Consider the following 17,631-nt stretch of genomic DNA (forward strand, 5'->3'; position numbering starts at 1 on the left):
ATATACTACTACTACTACTACTACTACTACTACTACTACTACTACTACTACTACTACTACTACTACTCTCTCTCTCTCTCTCTCTCTCTCTCTCTCTCTCTCTCTCTCTCTCTCTCTCTCTCTCTCTCTCCTGGACGACGCAATGACGCCGCCGACGCAGCTTATGCTTCAACAACACCTGCGTCGATGCTGCGACGACGAGCAACGAGTATCAAATCTCTAATCCTACCTCTGCTCTCTCCTCTGCAACCTCCTTCACCGCTGCCGGAAATCAACGCCGCTCGTCAACTTCCTCCTTCTTCGAGCCCCCTCATCCGACCCCGGCAGCAGATCCAAAACGTTGTGCCGCTCGCCAAACTTCGTCGTCATCTCCGGTGACGATGTAGCGAAGCTCCCTTTGGCTACGTCGAGGACGTCCCGCTTGTACTCGTCCCTCCTGCTCGACTGGGCCAACGAGCAGGTTCATAGGCAGCCTCCGCCTCCGCCTCCATGGCCAGATCGAAGGCGTCGGGTGCGTGGTGAGGGAGGTGAAGCAGTTTTGATGAGGGAGGTGTACGGTGAGGGAAGGTGCATGGTAAGGGAGTAGATCCGATGTGTGAGGGTGCGTGGCTCTACGGTAGGTGTAGTTGTATTTTTGTAGCTGATAGGTAGTTTGATTATTCGTGTTGTAGTTTTGATTGATTATTGGCGCTCAATAACTCGATTATGTTCTGGTATTTCTTCTTTTCTATTACAATTAGCTGAAATAAGTTGATTATTGGGGGTCAGTAACCAAGTTATTGGGGGTCAGTAACTGGTTATTGGGTGTCAGTAACCAAGATTATTAGGGGTCAATAACCGATTATTGGGGGTCAGTAACTAAAAACTAAGTGATTACTGGGTGTCAGTAACTGAAAACTAAAAGTTATTGGGGGTCAGTAACTGGTTACTGGGTGTCAGTAATTAATCAATAACTGGTTACTAGGGGTTAGTAACTGGTTATTATGGGTCATTAACTGGTTAGTAACTGATTATTGGGGGTCAGTAACTGGTTACAGGGGAAAATCCGGTGACCGGAATCCGGCGGTCGGTGACTAGAGTCCGGTGTCCGGCGGCCGCTGACCGGAGTCTGAGGTTCCGGTCAAGTCTTTTCATGTTGAAGAGGTGGGGGCAAAATAGTCTTAAAATAATATGGTTTGTTAAGACTTTAGTAAAGATTTGTGCATTTGGGCATAAAAATTGTTACCTTATATTGGAATGGGCTAATGCAAAAGATTATCATTGGAATGAGAAATAAGGGGTTTGAATTAGCACTAAATGGGCATTTTCCCTATTTTATAACATCAAAATGTGATCATTTATTCAACATATTAATTTCAATACGAGCATGTTGCAATTAAGTTAAAGGTATCATATCTTTCATATCACAATATTGATCAAAAGTTTTTTTAAGTGCCTTTAGTGCCGCAAGTTCAAATCCGTCTTTGGTAACTTCCTCGTCGGCGACGAGACCACTCCCCATGATAGCCCCAGCACCGAGCCCGGTTATCAAACCCTTAATCACTTGATCAGGTTTATTCTTATCTGGAGGCGGCTGTATTAATAAGAATTGATATGCATGCACATATAATAAGTATCCAAAAATTCTAGAAGTGAACAAATTATATATGGCACATAATGCATTAGATACAGTAGTTGTTTATGAATGAGGCTTACCGAGGATGGAGGAGGCGATGGAGGAGGCACAGGAGGTGCTGGGGTTGGTGCAACTTTGGGTGCAGGAGCAGGTAGTTTTACTCCTGGTGCAGGAGCTGGTGCAACTTTGGGTGCAGGAGCAGGTGGTTTCACTCGTGGTGCAGGAGCTGGTGCATTCCCTCGGGGAGTCGTCTGGAATACACCGGGAGTAATCGAGCCAGACGGCGCCGTCCAAGCCGACCGTCAAGCCGAGTAAAAAATCGAAAAAGTGACTGAGGGGCAGGGTTGTCAATTCCGTGGTAAAAGGACGCAGAAACGAGGAGAAATAAGGAGATGAAAGTGAGGGTTTAGAGGCACAATATGAGATCGAATGAGAGGTGAGGCGAGAGAAAAGAGTTTGTATCAGGTTGAAACCTTTCTTCAATTCCTGGGTGTTGAAGCCCGGATTCAATCGGATGGGTAATTCTCAGATCGAATCTCCTCCTCGGTTTCTGAGTCTGTGTTCATTTGTTGCTCCTGATAACTTTTTTGAATTTCAATTTTCCTTTCTTGGAGTATCTGGGATTGGGTCTGGTAAGGTTTTTAGGTTCTCAGCGAGGAGGAACGCGCTGCTGAGAACGTACGTACCCCAATTCGCCTTTGCTTTTTTCTTTCGATCTGTCTTGGAATTAATTTTAGGGTTTGTTTTTTTCTGAAGAAAATGGACAGGGAGAGACTGGAGAAGGAGAAGCTGAAGCAGAAGGCTGCCAAAGAAAGTAATTGCTGATAAGGTACGGATTCTTACAATTGATTACTTTTCCAGCTCTGCAGCTCTCTTTGGTCTTTGCCATTATGAATAATCATAATTGAGTTTACATGAAATTGTGGAATCTTATGTCTGTCTGTAAAGACAGATGATGGGAACAAGGGACCTTGCACTGGGTAGGAGTTCAGATTTTTCGGACTTTTGGTTAAATTTAGACTTGATGGGGTTAGTTTACCCTCGGTTGGTAAACTTTCTTTATTTTTGGTCTCCCAAATTAACAAGCTTTGCACAAGTCAAGATCTTAATCTGTTTATGATTTTTGTGGTTTATATATAGGGAAGCTCTGTGATCACTTTCGGTTGCCATTGTAGAATTGAAGCTTGAATTTCAGAATGATGATTTTTGTTCATATGATGATTTGCAGATATGCTACCTGGTTTATAGCTAGGACAGGAGAAAATGTCAAAAATTGATCTATCCTCCTTCTTGATACTTATGCAAGATGAAGAGGTGGGTTGGTAGTTTGGTACTAGTGTTTATAAAACTTGCATGTTCTGGCAATTTAGAGTAGATTTACCTCTACAAGTTGCTAATGAAATGGAGGTCAAAATGTGTAAGTTTAAATATAGTTAGCTATATTGTATGCCACTTGAAATTGATTAGTTTTAATAATTCAATTTTTGTTATTTTTGAGTGATCTTAGGTGGAAGTGAATACAAATAGGAGAAGGCTTTCTGCCCTCCATAAAGGGTTGAAGGCAAACCCTGTTTGGAATACGTGCATCACCTCATTTTCTCTTGGTTTCATGAGTTCACAGTAGAGCGCAGCAAGAAGAACGGTGAAGATAACTAGATAAGTAAGTCACAGACTCTAATTAGTTCTATGCTGGTTGTAGTTCTCCTACCTAATCTGATCTTCCTCACATTCTACTGAGAATGCCATTTATTAAAATCTAGTATTGATGTCTTGACCTATCTTTCATAGTCGGGTTTTCCTGGAACATTGGTAACAATTGTTCTTTTTGTGCCACATTCTATTCCTACAATGTAGGACTTTTATAGAATTTGAAGAATTGAGTGTTGCTTATGCAAAAGGTGAGGTGCATCCTGGCGACGTCAAACCGTCTTTGGCAAAAGCATCGAATAGGATACTGGAGGTAGGTTCATATGTTCATGTCATATGTGTTCAATTTTTTTACAGCCAATGGGATGTTCATTCTTTTATGTGTAAATCTTGGTTGTTTGGCAACATGGATAAGTTTGAAATTTGTTGCTTAATGAATCAGTTAATGCACCACGATGAAGTGAATCATTGACTTAAGCTTATAGCATAGGTTTAATACCTTCAGTATCTCACGTCTCATGCTTCCAAGCCTAAAAAATGTTATAGTAGAAGCTCATGGGTGAGCAGATGATCTGATTCATTAGGATTAGTTTACCTGATTATCCCTAACCCTAAGATATATGGTCTAGTGGAAAGCTAAGAACTAAACCCCAGAAAATTGTTTTGGGTGAATGTGGTTGAGACCATAGTGTCATGAGTTCTCTGCCTATTTTCTTTGCTCAGAGTTTGCTTACATATTGTTTCTGACTCTCATTTTATTCAGGTTTGGGTTTTGGTACGATTATGTATATTTGATTCTGGACTCTGTTTTCAGTTCCTTGCTTGCTCAATGTTCAGCCATTTACTGGTATCTGCTGCCAAAGTTACTTGCTTCAACTAGTCAATATCTGTTATCATGTTCTTGGGCTGTGATAGTCTCTTATATTTATCACAACCCAAAAACATGACAATAGATCGTCGTTTACTAAATCGTAAACTAGTCACATGAATCGTACAGATTTACTAGTTGTCATTTTTTTTGTTTATAACCTGGATCTTTGGGGTTTTTTTTATCCCACCGTGCAGCTTAAGAAAGAGGTGTCAGAGCTGACCCTGCAACGAGACCTTGCTCAGTCTCAGGTTAAGGATCTGGTGCAAGTGCTTGGAGATGATAAACTATCACCAGTATGTATTTCTAAACTGAAGATTCCAAATTACTTCAATATGTGTTGCATGTACTAAGTTCAATTTGTTTTTATCTGAATTTAAGCGGATATGGATCATTATTATCCCAAATTGCAAGTGCGAATTTCATGGGAAAACATTTAAATTCAACCCAAATTTTGTATCTTCTTATGTAAATCTTGAAAGGACTCCTTCCTGAAATTTGTTGGAAATTATACTGCATTTTCTATTAGATGCTAAAGCTGGAGATTGTAATGCATTTTCTATGATATGATAAACTGTATGAAATATATCAGGTTCTTGAGGTGTCTAGCTTGTTGACTTATCCTAGAGAAGCTAGAACTTCATGTCTATAAGTCTATTATATAGATTTATGAAAATTTTACTTCCCAAGCAACTGTAAATTTTTCCTATGACAGTATAAATTATTTGAATATTCAATTCATGATGATGATATCTTCTTTGTGCAGTTTTTTCAATGTGATCTTCATGGTTACATTATCCAAAAGCAAATAGACCTAAGCAAAGCTCACCAGCTGAGGTTGTAAATAATTGTCAATGTATTTGAAATGGACATTGATGTTGATGAGTTACTTGCTTCAAATGGAAAGAGCGTCAACTGATCATAGAATAGAGGCGGTGACCCATTGTATTTGAAAAATACATTATTATAGGAAGCATGCCCAAAAAAAAAACCTGGTGTGAAATCGAAATTGTGGGTGAGTTCCTTGTAGAAATCATGTAAATTGTGGGAGTTGCTTCCGTTTGTAAATTGACGGAAAAAAAAAATTGAAATTTCTCAACACAAGAAAGACCATTATATTAACGGTAGGAATGAAAGTAACAAGTTGCTTTTAATAGGGATACTTGCTTTATAGCAGTTGGTAGAAATTTCTTAATGAAATGTGCATGAAATAAAAGCTTAGATAACTGACATATACTTGTAATGAGCTAAGACTACCCAAAAAAGAACAAGAACAATGACAGCAGATTTTCTGGAGCAAGATAAACACTTCTGGTAAGTTAAGAGACTACTCAAAGAACAAGAGCTAACAGTGATGGCAGATTTGCTTGACCCGAACATTATCGAAAAAAGGTGAATTAAATACCATGATCGTATTTCACTATGCTACCCAAAATATGTAATTTTGCAACCATAACTGTATTTCACTACTCCGATAACATCTTATTTTACGAGATTTTTGAAAATTTTGCTTCTTCTCTATAGTTGGTTCACAAAGTTGTATAACCTACAAAGTTGTATACGTTGTGATTCCCATGATTAAAATTCACAAAATGAAAATTCGTCCGTCTGATATGATCATTATAGTAAAACATGGCTATGGTATAAATTTCAATTGGATCCGGCAACGTCCGGGGCTCGATCCAAGCGGTCAACCATAATTCATCATCATTTATCACACGAAAACTCTCTTACCTACCTCTTTGTGACCTAGTTTGGTCGATTCTTCCACACATTAAACTCTCACGTAGATGAGACGTAACCGCACATGTAAAAATTTGAAGACGTTTACCTCCCGAAGATAGGGCTCATCATAGGGAAGATTAAGCGTAAAAAGGTTGACCGTTTTTATCGGGACCCAAACTTTATCCGAAATACGTGATTTTTCAACCATAGCCGTATTTCATTATTCTGATCACATCTTAGAAAATTTTGCTTTCTCTCTATAGTTGGTTCATAAAATTGTATAACCTACTAAACAAGTTATACCACATTAATGGGCACGTTGTAATTCCGATGACTAAAATTCACAAAATGAAAATTCGTCCGTCTGATATGATCGTTATAGTAAAACAGGGCTATGGTATAAAATTCAACTGGATCCGGCAACGTCCGAGGCTCGATCCAAGCGGTCAACCATAATTCATCGTCACTTATCACACGGAAACGCTCTTACCTACCTCTCTGTGACCTAGTTTGATCTATTCTTCTACATGTTAAACTCTCACATAGATGAGACGTAACCGCATGTAAAAATTTGGAGACGTTTACCTCTCGAAGATAGGGCTCCGTAAAAAGGTTGACCGCTTTTATCAGGACCCAAACTTTACCCGAAATACGTGATTTTTCAACCATTGCCGTATTTCACTGTTTTGATCACATCTTATTTCACGAGATTTTTGAAAATTTTGCTTCCTCTCTATAGTTGGTTCATAAAGTTGTATAACATACTAAATAAGTTATACCACATTAGTAGGCACGTTGTGATTCTGATGACTAAAATTCACAAAATGAAAATTCGTCCGTCAGATATGATCGTTATAGTAAAACAGGGCTTTGGTATAAAATTCAACTGGATCCGGCAACGTCCAGGGCTCGATCCAAGTGGTCAACCATAATCCATCGTCACTTATCACACGGAAAGACCCTTACCTACCTCTCTGTGACCTAGTTTGGTCGATTCTTCCACATGTTAAACTCTCACATAGATGAGACGTAACCGCAAATGTAAAAATTTGGAGACGTTTACCTCCCGAAGATAGAGCTCCTCGTAGGGAAGATTAAGCGTAAAAAGGTTGACCGCTTTTATTGGGACCCAAAATTTTCCTGAAATACGTGATTTTTCAAACATAGCCGTATTTCACTATTCTGATCACATCTTATTTCACGAGATTTTTGAAAATTGTGCTTCCTCTCTATAGTTGGTTTATAAAGTTGTATAACCTACTAAACAAGTTATATCACATTAGTACGCACGTTGTGATTCCGATGACTAAAATTCACAAAATGAAAATTCATCCGACTGATATGATCGTTATAATAAAACAGGGCTATGGTATAAAATTCAACTGGATCCGGCAACGTCCAAGGCTTGATCCAATCGGTCAACCATAATCATCGTCACTTATGATTATTAGTAAATTACCATGATTGATTGAAGAATAAATCAAACCAAATTGTGTTCGATTTGTGTTAAGATTGTTTTTATTTTGAAACATTTTCTATAAATTAACAAGAATCAAAATTATGTATAATGTCAATAATTATGATAACCGATGAAAGTAAATTATGCAACTTTTTATACAATTTGCATTAAATGTAATTTTAGTATAATGTTGTAAACTTTTATTGCAATTATGAAAAAAGATTTGTTATTAAATACGAATGATTTCTCATAATAATTTCATTCTATTCGTATTTATTTTTTATGAATATTTGTTTAATTACTAAACATGGAAAAGTAGTAAAATTTGGGCACATAGACGACAAATTTGTTAATTTTCGTCGGTCAAGTAGCCCAAATTTTGGGGGCATTCTTTTCGCTAAAATTTTGGAGCAATTTCAAACGAAAATTTTCAAAAATTTCCATAAACGAATTCTTCTTCTACTTAAAGTTCATCATACCCCCATTCTTCCCCAAATCCAGTTCTTTCTCAAACCCCATTCTTTTCCCTATGTGGGGGGAGGGGGACTTCTTCACCTCTCCTTCGCCGTTGACAACCACATCGACATAACACCATCTCTGTCAAGCACCCAGTCCTCCTTCACCGTGCCAAGCATTCCCTCACTATCGTCAAGAACGACCTCATTCTCTTCGACTGCTATAGTGTAAAAATGCCAGAGTGGAAAAATCATATTTTTTGATTCACAGACGCAGTGAGCTAATATTTGTGAGCATTGGTTGTTAGGTGCTTTAATTAATAGGAAAATGATAGGTTCAGCGCACGAATACCCGCTTACTGGTGTGTACTTTTTTTTTTTTTGAATACAACTGGTGTCTACTTTGAGGCTTTGAGCCATGCACATATAAAATATTTTTTCAGTAGGTACACATGGATTCCAAGTACACAAAATATCAAGTCATAAATCCTTAAGGAAACGCAAACCGGAAACAACTGCAATGCATAAAAAAAAAAGGTCTCATTACAGAACTCTGAACTCCAGAAAATCACTTTAACTCAACTGCCCTATCAAACAACACAAGATTTTTCATATTAACAGACTCGAAATATATCGCCACAAAATTTCAGATCAATAGGAGTTACCAAGTTCTGCTGAAATTCAAATACAACATAGCTGCCCCGTGCTACATGGAAATTACATCAACCACCCATAATTTACAGAATCTTACAGTAAATAAAGGTTCATGTCTCTTTAGCCAAATCACAAAGCCTAGGAAGACTAAATAAAATTCACACCAATCCTTTCGCCCAAAAGAACAGTAGTGCATTACACTGTAAATGTTTATGGTGCAGTGCTTCTTCTGTGGTCAAGATTGCATAAAAACTATATCAATTGGTGTTCATCAAAATAATGTCCTAATCCCATAATCCAGCCCAATGATCATAAGCTTGGGAAAATGAAAATGCCAACTACAACAGATGAAAGCCAAAATTTGATCATTACCAAGTACGACATAATGATTCCATGCTAACTCAACACACACTTCCAGTAAAAAATCACAAAAGCATTGCTCCAAAATTCTTTGCTCATAGAAGCATTAACAAGCAACACTAAATATCCTCTAAGCTAAACAACATATTAAAACCTCTTGCGCTGAACCTCCTGCATTACTTTAATACTCAATTTAGAAGGAAAAAAAGCAATAATAATAAATAAGAACTCAACCACAGACTTAGAATCCAAAAACCAATGGAAAGTCCAGTAGTATCTTACAAAAACAAAAGCTGGAGCTATCAAATAAACACAAATTTGATATGTTGAACTTCTCATCAGTTTGATAGAGTTTAATTGGAAAAGAATCAGCTATGAAGTTGAACTTCTCACCAGTTTTTTCTAGTTGGTTTTAAGGCCATCACCAAGAAAAGACTGATTATTTTGTGATTCCTCAATCTTACAAGGCTTCCCACTACTCGATGAATAACCAATATATGCACTTTCCTTGCTTTCAAGGCATCACCCCTTCCCACAACAGAAGCTCATTTGGTAGATACTGTATCTCTTATTCTCTTGACCTGAAATGTACAAATGGTCTTAAATCATCATGTAATATGTCTCTATACTGTGATATATAGAAATGTAACATATATGCTTGTCAAGATACGAACTCATTTGTTGTTCTTGATCCGGATATTGACACATAAGACAAAAGAACAGTAATCAAATTGTTAAAACTTTCACATCGTACATAGCAAGCAATGCAACCTCATTCCACAAAAGCAAGAATGAAGCAAAGCTCACCTCTAGTCAATTCTGTAAACGTCTTGCTAACCGTAGTTCTTAGCTGTGCATCAGTCATCTTACTTCGAGTATAACAAAAACATACTTTGATCAAATAGTGTAATTCACAGTCCAGATCACAACACCAAATTGAGTTTGATCACTAAAAGGAAAAAACAGTCCTCTTTGGCATCTATCTAATGGAATCGGTCTTTATAGAACATAAAATGACTGAATATAGGGAACACAAACAGATAAATACCTTTTGGCATCTAACCATTATGAAATAAAGAGATGAAGATGATCTTTGAAATAAAATATTGAACGTATAATAATGTTGAGGACTATTACAGTATTAATAACAAAAATTATGGAACTGTATGAGAATAGTAATCACCTTGGATGTTTTGCATGACAAACTCACATAATAAGTTCACCCAAAACTTATTCATATAGTAAGATTCAAGCTTAAACAGTGGGTAACTAATTCCAGTACTTCTTTCCATAGCATTTTACATGACTGATCATATAAACCAAATGCAGCATATAAGGCCATAGTATATAAGGCCACATGTATCCTGCAAACCAAATGCAATATATAAGCCCACAGTTGCAATATATCGATCACTGTAACAGCAACCAGAATTTCAATTTATAGATTAGTACAATAGTCTATTATTACTTCTTACCAATGAATAAGCAAAATCAGCAAAGAAGAACTTCAATGAATCAAATATCATCAATCAAATGTTTATATCAAAGCACACCACATCACTCAGTGAAGTGGATTTTAGTATGCAATTAGTCTGATATGCTTTCCTCAATACAAATTTATTTTACATACATTCATCCTCTTGTAATAGCATATATAATAGCATACAAGAGATATCAGAATTTTTTCTCTTACTCAAGTGAATATATATAGATACCATATAGCATAAAAACATGAATGTCACTCCCCCTATAGTTTCTTGTTAGTTCTACTTATACCCTTGTAATTCTAGTTTCAATGAAGTGGTCGTTATAGTTAGCTCTCATTTTCAGTGCGCTGCAAACATACTCTTTCGATTGATTTTTCTGCCAAGGGGACGGAAAGATTAAAGTTTTCAGTAAACCATTACGGCAGATATGTGACGTGTAAATTTTCGTCTGTTACAAATTACATTAGTGTATTACTAGTTTATAAGAACCAATAAGTTGCAATCTCATTAGTGTGGAGATCAATTCATCGTCTCGTTGCTGGTTTAATGAAAATAAGTTGAAAGATTGAAGCACAGACACAGACCTCAAGTTTTTCAAAATCACACTCTACTTAATGCAATAATATATCCAAAACCACACAAAAGATGAGCATATACAAATATCAATTTGTCTAACCTCAAATGCAACCTCGCAAATCCACATGCAGACAACACCCACAAACACATCAAACATATATGAGGTCTAATAACCATGAAGAAACATCGCAAAAAATGGAGATTGGAAAACCCCAATACGGCCATAGATTCCTACAAGTCTAACTAGTGCAAAACGATCAACGTTGACCCATATTACTACCGTTCACAACAACTGTTAACATTTCCCCTGGAATTGCAAAACACAACAAAGGAAGTAATTTAAATTATCCGGACCTTGATGCCGGCGATTCAGAGGCAAAGTTGTGAATAAGAAAGAGCAACCATACACTGTTGAACCATTGAACAAACTGAGTTTCTTCTCGATGCCCAGAACACTCACTTGCTTCGATCTCCTCACTCCCTTTCGGTCACCCCGCTCAATCAACCATTTCACTCAATCTGGTTTACTTCTTCACTGTTCAACCCTCATTGCTCAGCTTACTACGAATCGCAATCCAACCCTTCCAAACCCACCAAAATAAGGGGGGATACCAACCTAATTTAGGGGGGTGCGACCTATGCAAATACCCGCCTACCCTTTTCACTCCGGCTTCTGCCTTTTTTTTCACTTTTGTTTGCATTTCACGGTCAACAAACGGAAAAGCTTGACGGCTCCGACATGTGGTTTACAGTCTCCCACGTCGGCAGCGTGCCGTCTAAGCCGCTTCGGCTCGATTACTCCCAGTGTATTCCAGACAACTCCTTTCCCTCGGGGTGGTGGAGTTGGTGCATTTGCTCGAGGTGCCGGAGCCGGTGCATTTTTTTGGGGTGCAGGAGTCGGTGCGGGTGTCGGGGCCGGTGCATTTGCTCGAGGTGCCGGATCTGGTGCATATGCTCGGGGTGTCGGAGCTGGCGCATATGCTTGGGGTGTCGGATCTGGCTCTTCCGGAAAATGGTCTATTATTGCCTGGGATATAACGCAGGAACTTTTTTTTTAATCTTTCTCTAAATAAATAGCTTGATTATCCTAAACTTTACATACTTTTACTGATAGATAGCCCATGTTAAACCCAGAGAGTCTCTTCGTAGAAATTTGAAATGGTGATAAGAATACCAAATTCTAGGAAAAACCAATTAGTGCTAGGAGATTAATTATATATAGTCAACTGATTTTATTGTTGATCAAAAAACAGGATCAACTGATTTCAACTGATTTCAACTGATTTCATTATTGAAAACGTGATCTGGATCTATGTACTTTCCTTTTGTACGTTTTGTTGAAAAAACAAGTGAGTTTAATTACCAGTGGTGCCGGATAGATGCGGTGCCGGTGCCGGCAAACTGGTGGTGGTCTAATCATCCGGTGATAGCAGTGTGAAGATGAAACCTACAAAACAAGGATTATATATAAAGGCAATTATATACAAAGTTTAATTGATAACAGTTTTCTATCAAAAACGAAACTAAAAGCCAGTTTTACTACGTACCCTTGAAGACGACAAGAGAATAGTGACAAACAACAAAGCAGCTTTGAAAACCATCTATACTAATCTCTAGCTATAGGTTCAGATGGAGAACAGCGGAAACATGCATAGATATATATAACCAACTCAAGATTAAAGAAAGGATGTACGTAGTGCATATATGCGGACGCAAAATGAAACTTTGACACTAAATTAACTGTATCCAAATTAGCTACCATTTCCCAAACTTCATTGCTGGAGCCTTGCCTAGCTATAATTGACGACCGACCTTCTTAGGTTTGTCTCTGAAGTTTCATTCCACATGAACTGCTGAAATGTTCGTTCAAAACCAAGGATATGGTCCATTTATTTCTAGTTATTTACTAGACAACCCTATTTTCCCAAGATACCGTCATTGGATTCCTTGCTCCTTCTCCGGGAAAGAATTCCACGACCTGAACGTCTTCTACCTCATTGCGCAAAATTCCACCTTTTTATACAAAGAGAGTCATGAAGAGCTTTTTATGGCTTTTCTTTCACATTTTCACCGTTATTTTCTTCTATTTCTTGATTCTGACGTTTGGTCGTCAAATATTGGACATCAAAATGACAAAAATACCCCCATTATAAATCAAAATCAGTTTTATTTTGCTTTTTACTTTTCTCTCGATTGAGGAAGAATGGAGCGAAAAAGATTTATTATTTTTAACCTTTTTTTTTATTTTTAAATAAGAGAGAGAGATTAGATTTAATTAGACTAGGGGCCTTTCAGTCATTTTGGTAACTTAACAGATTTTTTTACCGTCAACTGATGAAATGAACGACCAAAGTGTCGAGAAATGGGAGATTCATGATACACCGTTTAAATTTAAAACATGAGAGACAAAACAGTTTTTAGAGGTAAAGTTTAATTTAAGTGTCACAACTCACAAGTATACAATTTACTTGAAGACCAAGAAGCTACTATCCATTATGACCCTAAAGTAAACTCTTTTATTCATAACTCTGATTGGAATCAGCAAGCTTTGCTACAGATTCTTCCATGAGAAATTGGTTAATCAGATTATTGCCAAGCAAATCACTCCTTACCTAAATCCAATCCATCATGTTCCTCAAATCAAGTTTTTTTTTTTTTTTTTTTTTTTCCGACAGCCACCATAATGGTTTAGTCCATCCTCAAGCAATACACGTGTGTTTTGTTTGCGACACACAACCTGCATGTGAATGGACATGGCATGTTACGACTATCGTTCATCATGCACGAAGCCGGCCTGGTCAAATTATTAACGAACTACCTGCAGTTTGTATGTACATTTGTTTTTTTTGAAAGGGGTACATATGTTGTTACATACACACCCTATTTTTTTGTCAATTAAAAAACCTTATTCTACCCATGTTCTTCCTTAATTTAAAGAAAAACGGGGAAGAAACGCCTTCTTCTTTGATCAACTCGATGACGACAAAGGTCTCGAGATGAAGCTCTGTAGGTCGTTGAACGTTGATACACTAGCTAGGTATTGTTGGAAAGGAAAGATCTCAAATCAGAAAATAGACAAATAAAATATAACTTATTAATGGATCGATCATACCCAATTATACCGAGGTTTTTTGTGATTAAAATCTAACACCTTAAAGTGGTTTAGTTAGGACAGTTGTAGTACAATGGTGATCCACGGGTCACGCTTGTCCATGTTCAAGTTAGTATCAGAGCGGGTCCCTCTTCAATTACGTCTTCTAGGCATAATGGGCCAAAATCTGGGTTCATCGAATAGCCATTGGAAAATTTTCGATTGATTTCATACCATACCGCAAATTGGACCGAATCACATTACTGATTTCTGATGTGGGAATTGGATTGAATTACACGTGCAGACCTAAAAAAGTAATTAGGTTGCACGTGAGGGGGAGTGTTGGAGATGAAAAATCCCACATCAGAAAATGGACAAATAAAATATAACATATAAGTGGATATATCATATCTAATTGTACTGAGGTCTTTTGTGATTAAAACCCAACACCTTAAAATGGTTAATTTGAGACAGCGCCATCGGTGAATGTTCTTTGCAGATAGCTATTACCCTATGTAATAGGCTAGAAAAACCATATGAAGTGTTGTATTCCATTGATTAATTTACCCCCCACCCACCATTTTAGCCCACTCATAATCATCTTCATTGATAGATTTTATATATATTATATTATGAATGAAATACATTTGTGTTGCAGGAAAATTCCATACATATGTGTGTTTTGATCTAATGCTAGTCAAGTAAAGAATCACGATTTTATATAGAGATATGATATCAAAGATATGTTTCCTTGTACAACACCTTATAGTGCTATGTAATCCTTATATAAGAGACATTATTAATGAATAAAATGATGATTCTTTTTTCTCCTTATTATATCTATCATTCTCTCAATAATTCCTCCTAAAACAATTTAATTGGTATATTTTGTTTTTGTACATAAGACTGTTTCAGTAATGAACTTTAAGATCAAATTAGTATAATTCTCATATTTCCAAATCATAATAGGATTTTACATCAAAAATGGAAAAATATATAATTAAGTGCCGGCCATATACATAAACTTACTTATTACATCTCAATCCCCTTAATAACATATCCGAGTTCCGCCGCTGCAAGTGGAGAAAATAGGGGAGAGGGGCTCCCAACCTCCTTTGTTTTTGCAGAGGATCGGATTATTCTTCAAAATTTGTGTTTGTATACTAATTTTAAATTTTAATACGAGCTTGTTGCAAAAGGTATTATATCTTTCATGTCACAATATTGATCAAAAGTTTTTTTAAGTGCCTTTAATGCCGCAACTTCAAATCCGCCTTTGGTAACTTCCTCGTCGGCGACGAGACCACTCCCCATGATAGCCCCAGCACCGAGCCCGGTAATCAGTTTCTTAATGACATCGTCAGGTTTATTCTTATCTGAAGGAGGCTGCATGTATTAAGAATTGACATGCATGTATGATAAGTATCCAAAATTTGTAAAAGTGAACAAATTATATATGGCACATAATGCATTAGATACAGTAGTTGTTTATGAATGAGGCTTTACCGAGGATGGAGGAGGTACAGGGGGTGCTGGAGTTGGTGCAACTTTGGGTGCAGGAGCAGGTGGTTTCACTCGTGGTGCAGGAGCTGGTGCGTTCCCTCGGGGTGGTGGAGTTGGTACATTTGCTCGAGGTGCCGGAGCCGGTGCATTTGCCCGAGGTGCCGGAGCTGGTGCAAATGCTCGGGGTGTCGGAGCTGGTGCATATGCTTGGGGTAAGGGAGGCGGTGGGGGAGCTGGTAGTGGTACCAGATCACTCTCTTTCGGTGGTAGAGGACGCCATATATACTTCTTAGATAGTATGTGATATTCAATTTAGTGATAGCTAGGAAATTAATTAAAACGTACTTAATTATAGATTTATATATAGTCAACTTCTTTCATTGTTGGTCCAAACACAGGATCAAATTCCGAAACGATTTCAAGAAACATACAAATATAGGCTCTCGAATATTAAATCCGGATCTATATGTACTTTAATCCTTTTGTACGTTAATTTTGTTGAAAGCGTGAAACAAGTAATTAACTTAATTTTATGATCATGCTATGAAAACATATATGGTAGTGATCGAGTTTACCAGTGGTGGAAAGTGGTTGTGGCTCGGGCAGAAGAGTCCTCGACGATATTCCCGGTACCGCTCGCACGGCCAAACGTCCATGGGTAGATCAGATGAAACCTGCATAATAACAAGGATGATAAAGGGAATTAGATACTTCACCACGGGAACGATTCAATATATATACAAAGTTTAATTGATAACAGTATTGAAAACTAAACGCCGGCCAGTTTTACTACCCTTGAAGACAACAAGAGAATAGTGACAAACATGAGCGCAGCTTTGAAAGCCATTCATATTAATTTGTATAGATTTGTAGAACAGCTGAAACATATATGTACCAGAGTTCAAGATTGATTGAGATGCCGACGCCAAAATGGAACTTAATTTCACACGACTTGAACTGTATCCAAATTAGCTACGTACGACAGTTCCCAAACTTCACTGCTGGAGCCTTGCCTAGCTATAATGGTGACCTTCTTACGTTTATCTGTGACCTTCCCAAGTATCATTCCACATGAACTACTGTTGAAATTAACGTTCGTTCAAAACCAAGAAAGATGGTCAATTAGCTAGTCATGCATGCATGGAGCGGTCGAATAATTAAGTTAATAAAAGTCCATTATATTTCTAGCTAATTACGATCATTGGACTCATTGCTTCGTCCCTCAAGCTCAAAGTGCAAAGTGTGTAAAAAGAAGATAAATATAGGGATAAAAAAGTAAAAGTACAAAGACCAAAATTATTTTGGTTAGGTTACAAGGAGTTCATGCATTACATGAGCATCTCTAAGTAAAATTTTTGTTAAATTTAACGATTGATATAAGAATTTAGCTCTAACAGTTATTGTTATGTGTAAGTATGTTATAAATTTTAACAAATCATAAATTGACACGTGACCAAAAAGAGAAGGGAAAATATAGGTTTTTCTTTAGCAATTTTGTTTAGCAATCTTTGAATTTAGCAACCCTTTAGTTATACTATTTGAGCTCCTATTCATCCTAAAAATTGTCAAATTTTATAAAATTTTTGAATTAACAATACTGCTGGAGATGCTCTAGAAGAATTAAGGTTGTTCTTTTGGTCCAAAAAAACCCTAACCCAAGTAACACACAGAGAACTTTCTCAAAAAAAAAAAAAAANAAAAAAACCAACACACACGGAGATAGATATATAGATGGCTAAAGGAATCAACGAGGACAATAACAAGGAGATGGTAGAGGATGGCCTGATGGAGTACTGTTAGAGCATCTCCAGCAGCATTGATAAATTGAAAAAAATTAAAGATTTATCAATTTTTAAATGAATCTTTGCTCCAGCAGTATACTTCAGAAGTTGATAAATTTAGAAATTGATAGAGAAAATTGATAAATTTATCAATCTTTGAGAGACAATTAACTAAAACTTATCTAATGTATACAATTTAGCAATACTGCTGGAGCAAAAGTTTAAAAATTGTTGTTGTAAATTTAAATGTTGACAAATTTAGCAATAAATTTAATTCTATTGCTGGCATCCTCTCTTCTCTACCGCTGGAACTATTTCAAATGGAAGATCGAGGAAGAGTAAACTTACCCAACGACTTTAGCCAAGGTATTTTACGAAACCCTCAACACTAAGACAATGGCTGTGAGCAA

The 17,631-nt window shown here is 37.1% G+C and overlaps 1 protein-coding gene and 1 non-coding gene across 2 annotated transcripts in view; both read left to right on the forward strand.

The window, feature by feature from the left end:
• The window catches only part of LOC101315409 (cell division control protein 48 homolog E-like), a 3,009-nt gene extending 2,358 nt beyond the window's left edge, over nt 1–651 (forward strand). The window contains exon 2 of the mRNA XM_004292414.1: nt 641–651. Coding sequence (XP_004292462.1) covers nt 641–651 — 11 coding nt within the window. The remainder of the gene's footprint in view (nt 1–640) is intronic.
• A 1,095-nt stretch (nt 652–1,746) lies between these two features.
• On the forward strand, nt 1,747–5,389 carry LOC101302026. The gene is made up of 6 exons (XR_183946.1): nt 1,747–2,293; nt 2,372–2,444; nt 2,844–2,929; nt 3,123–3,275; nt 3,470–4,426; nt 4,897–5,389. It is a non-coding gene; the product is annotated as an uncharacterized LOC101302026 (transcript).
• The last annotated feature ends 12,242 nt before the right edge of the window (nt 5,390–17,631 follow it).

Source organism: Fragaria vesca, linkage group LG2 (genome assembly GCF_000184155.1).
Source record: "Fragaria vesca subsp. vesca linkage group LG2, FraVesHawaii_1.0, whole genome shotgun sequence".
NCBI classification, from domain to species: Eukaryota; Viridiplantae; Streptophyta; class Magnoliopsida; order Rosales; family Rosaceae; genus Fragaria; species Fragaria vesca.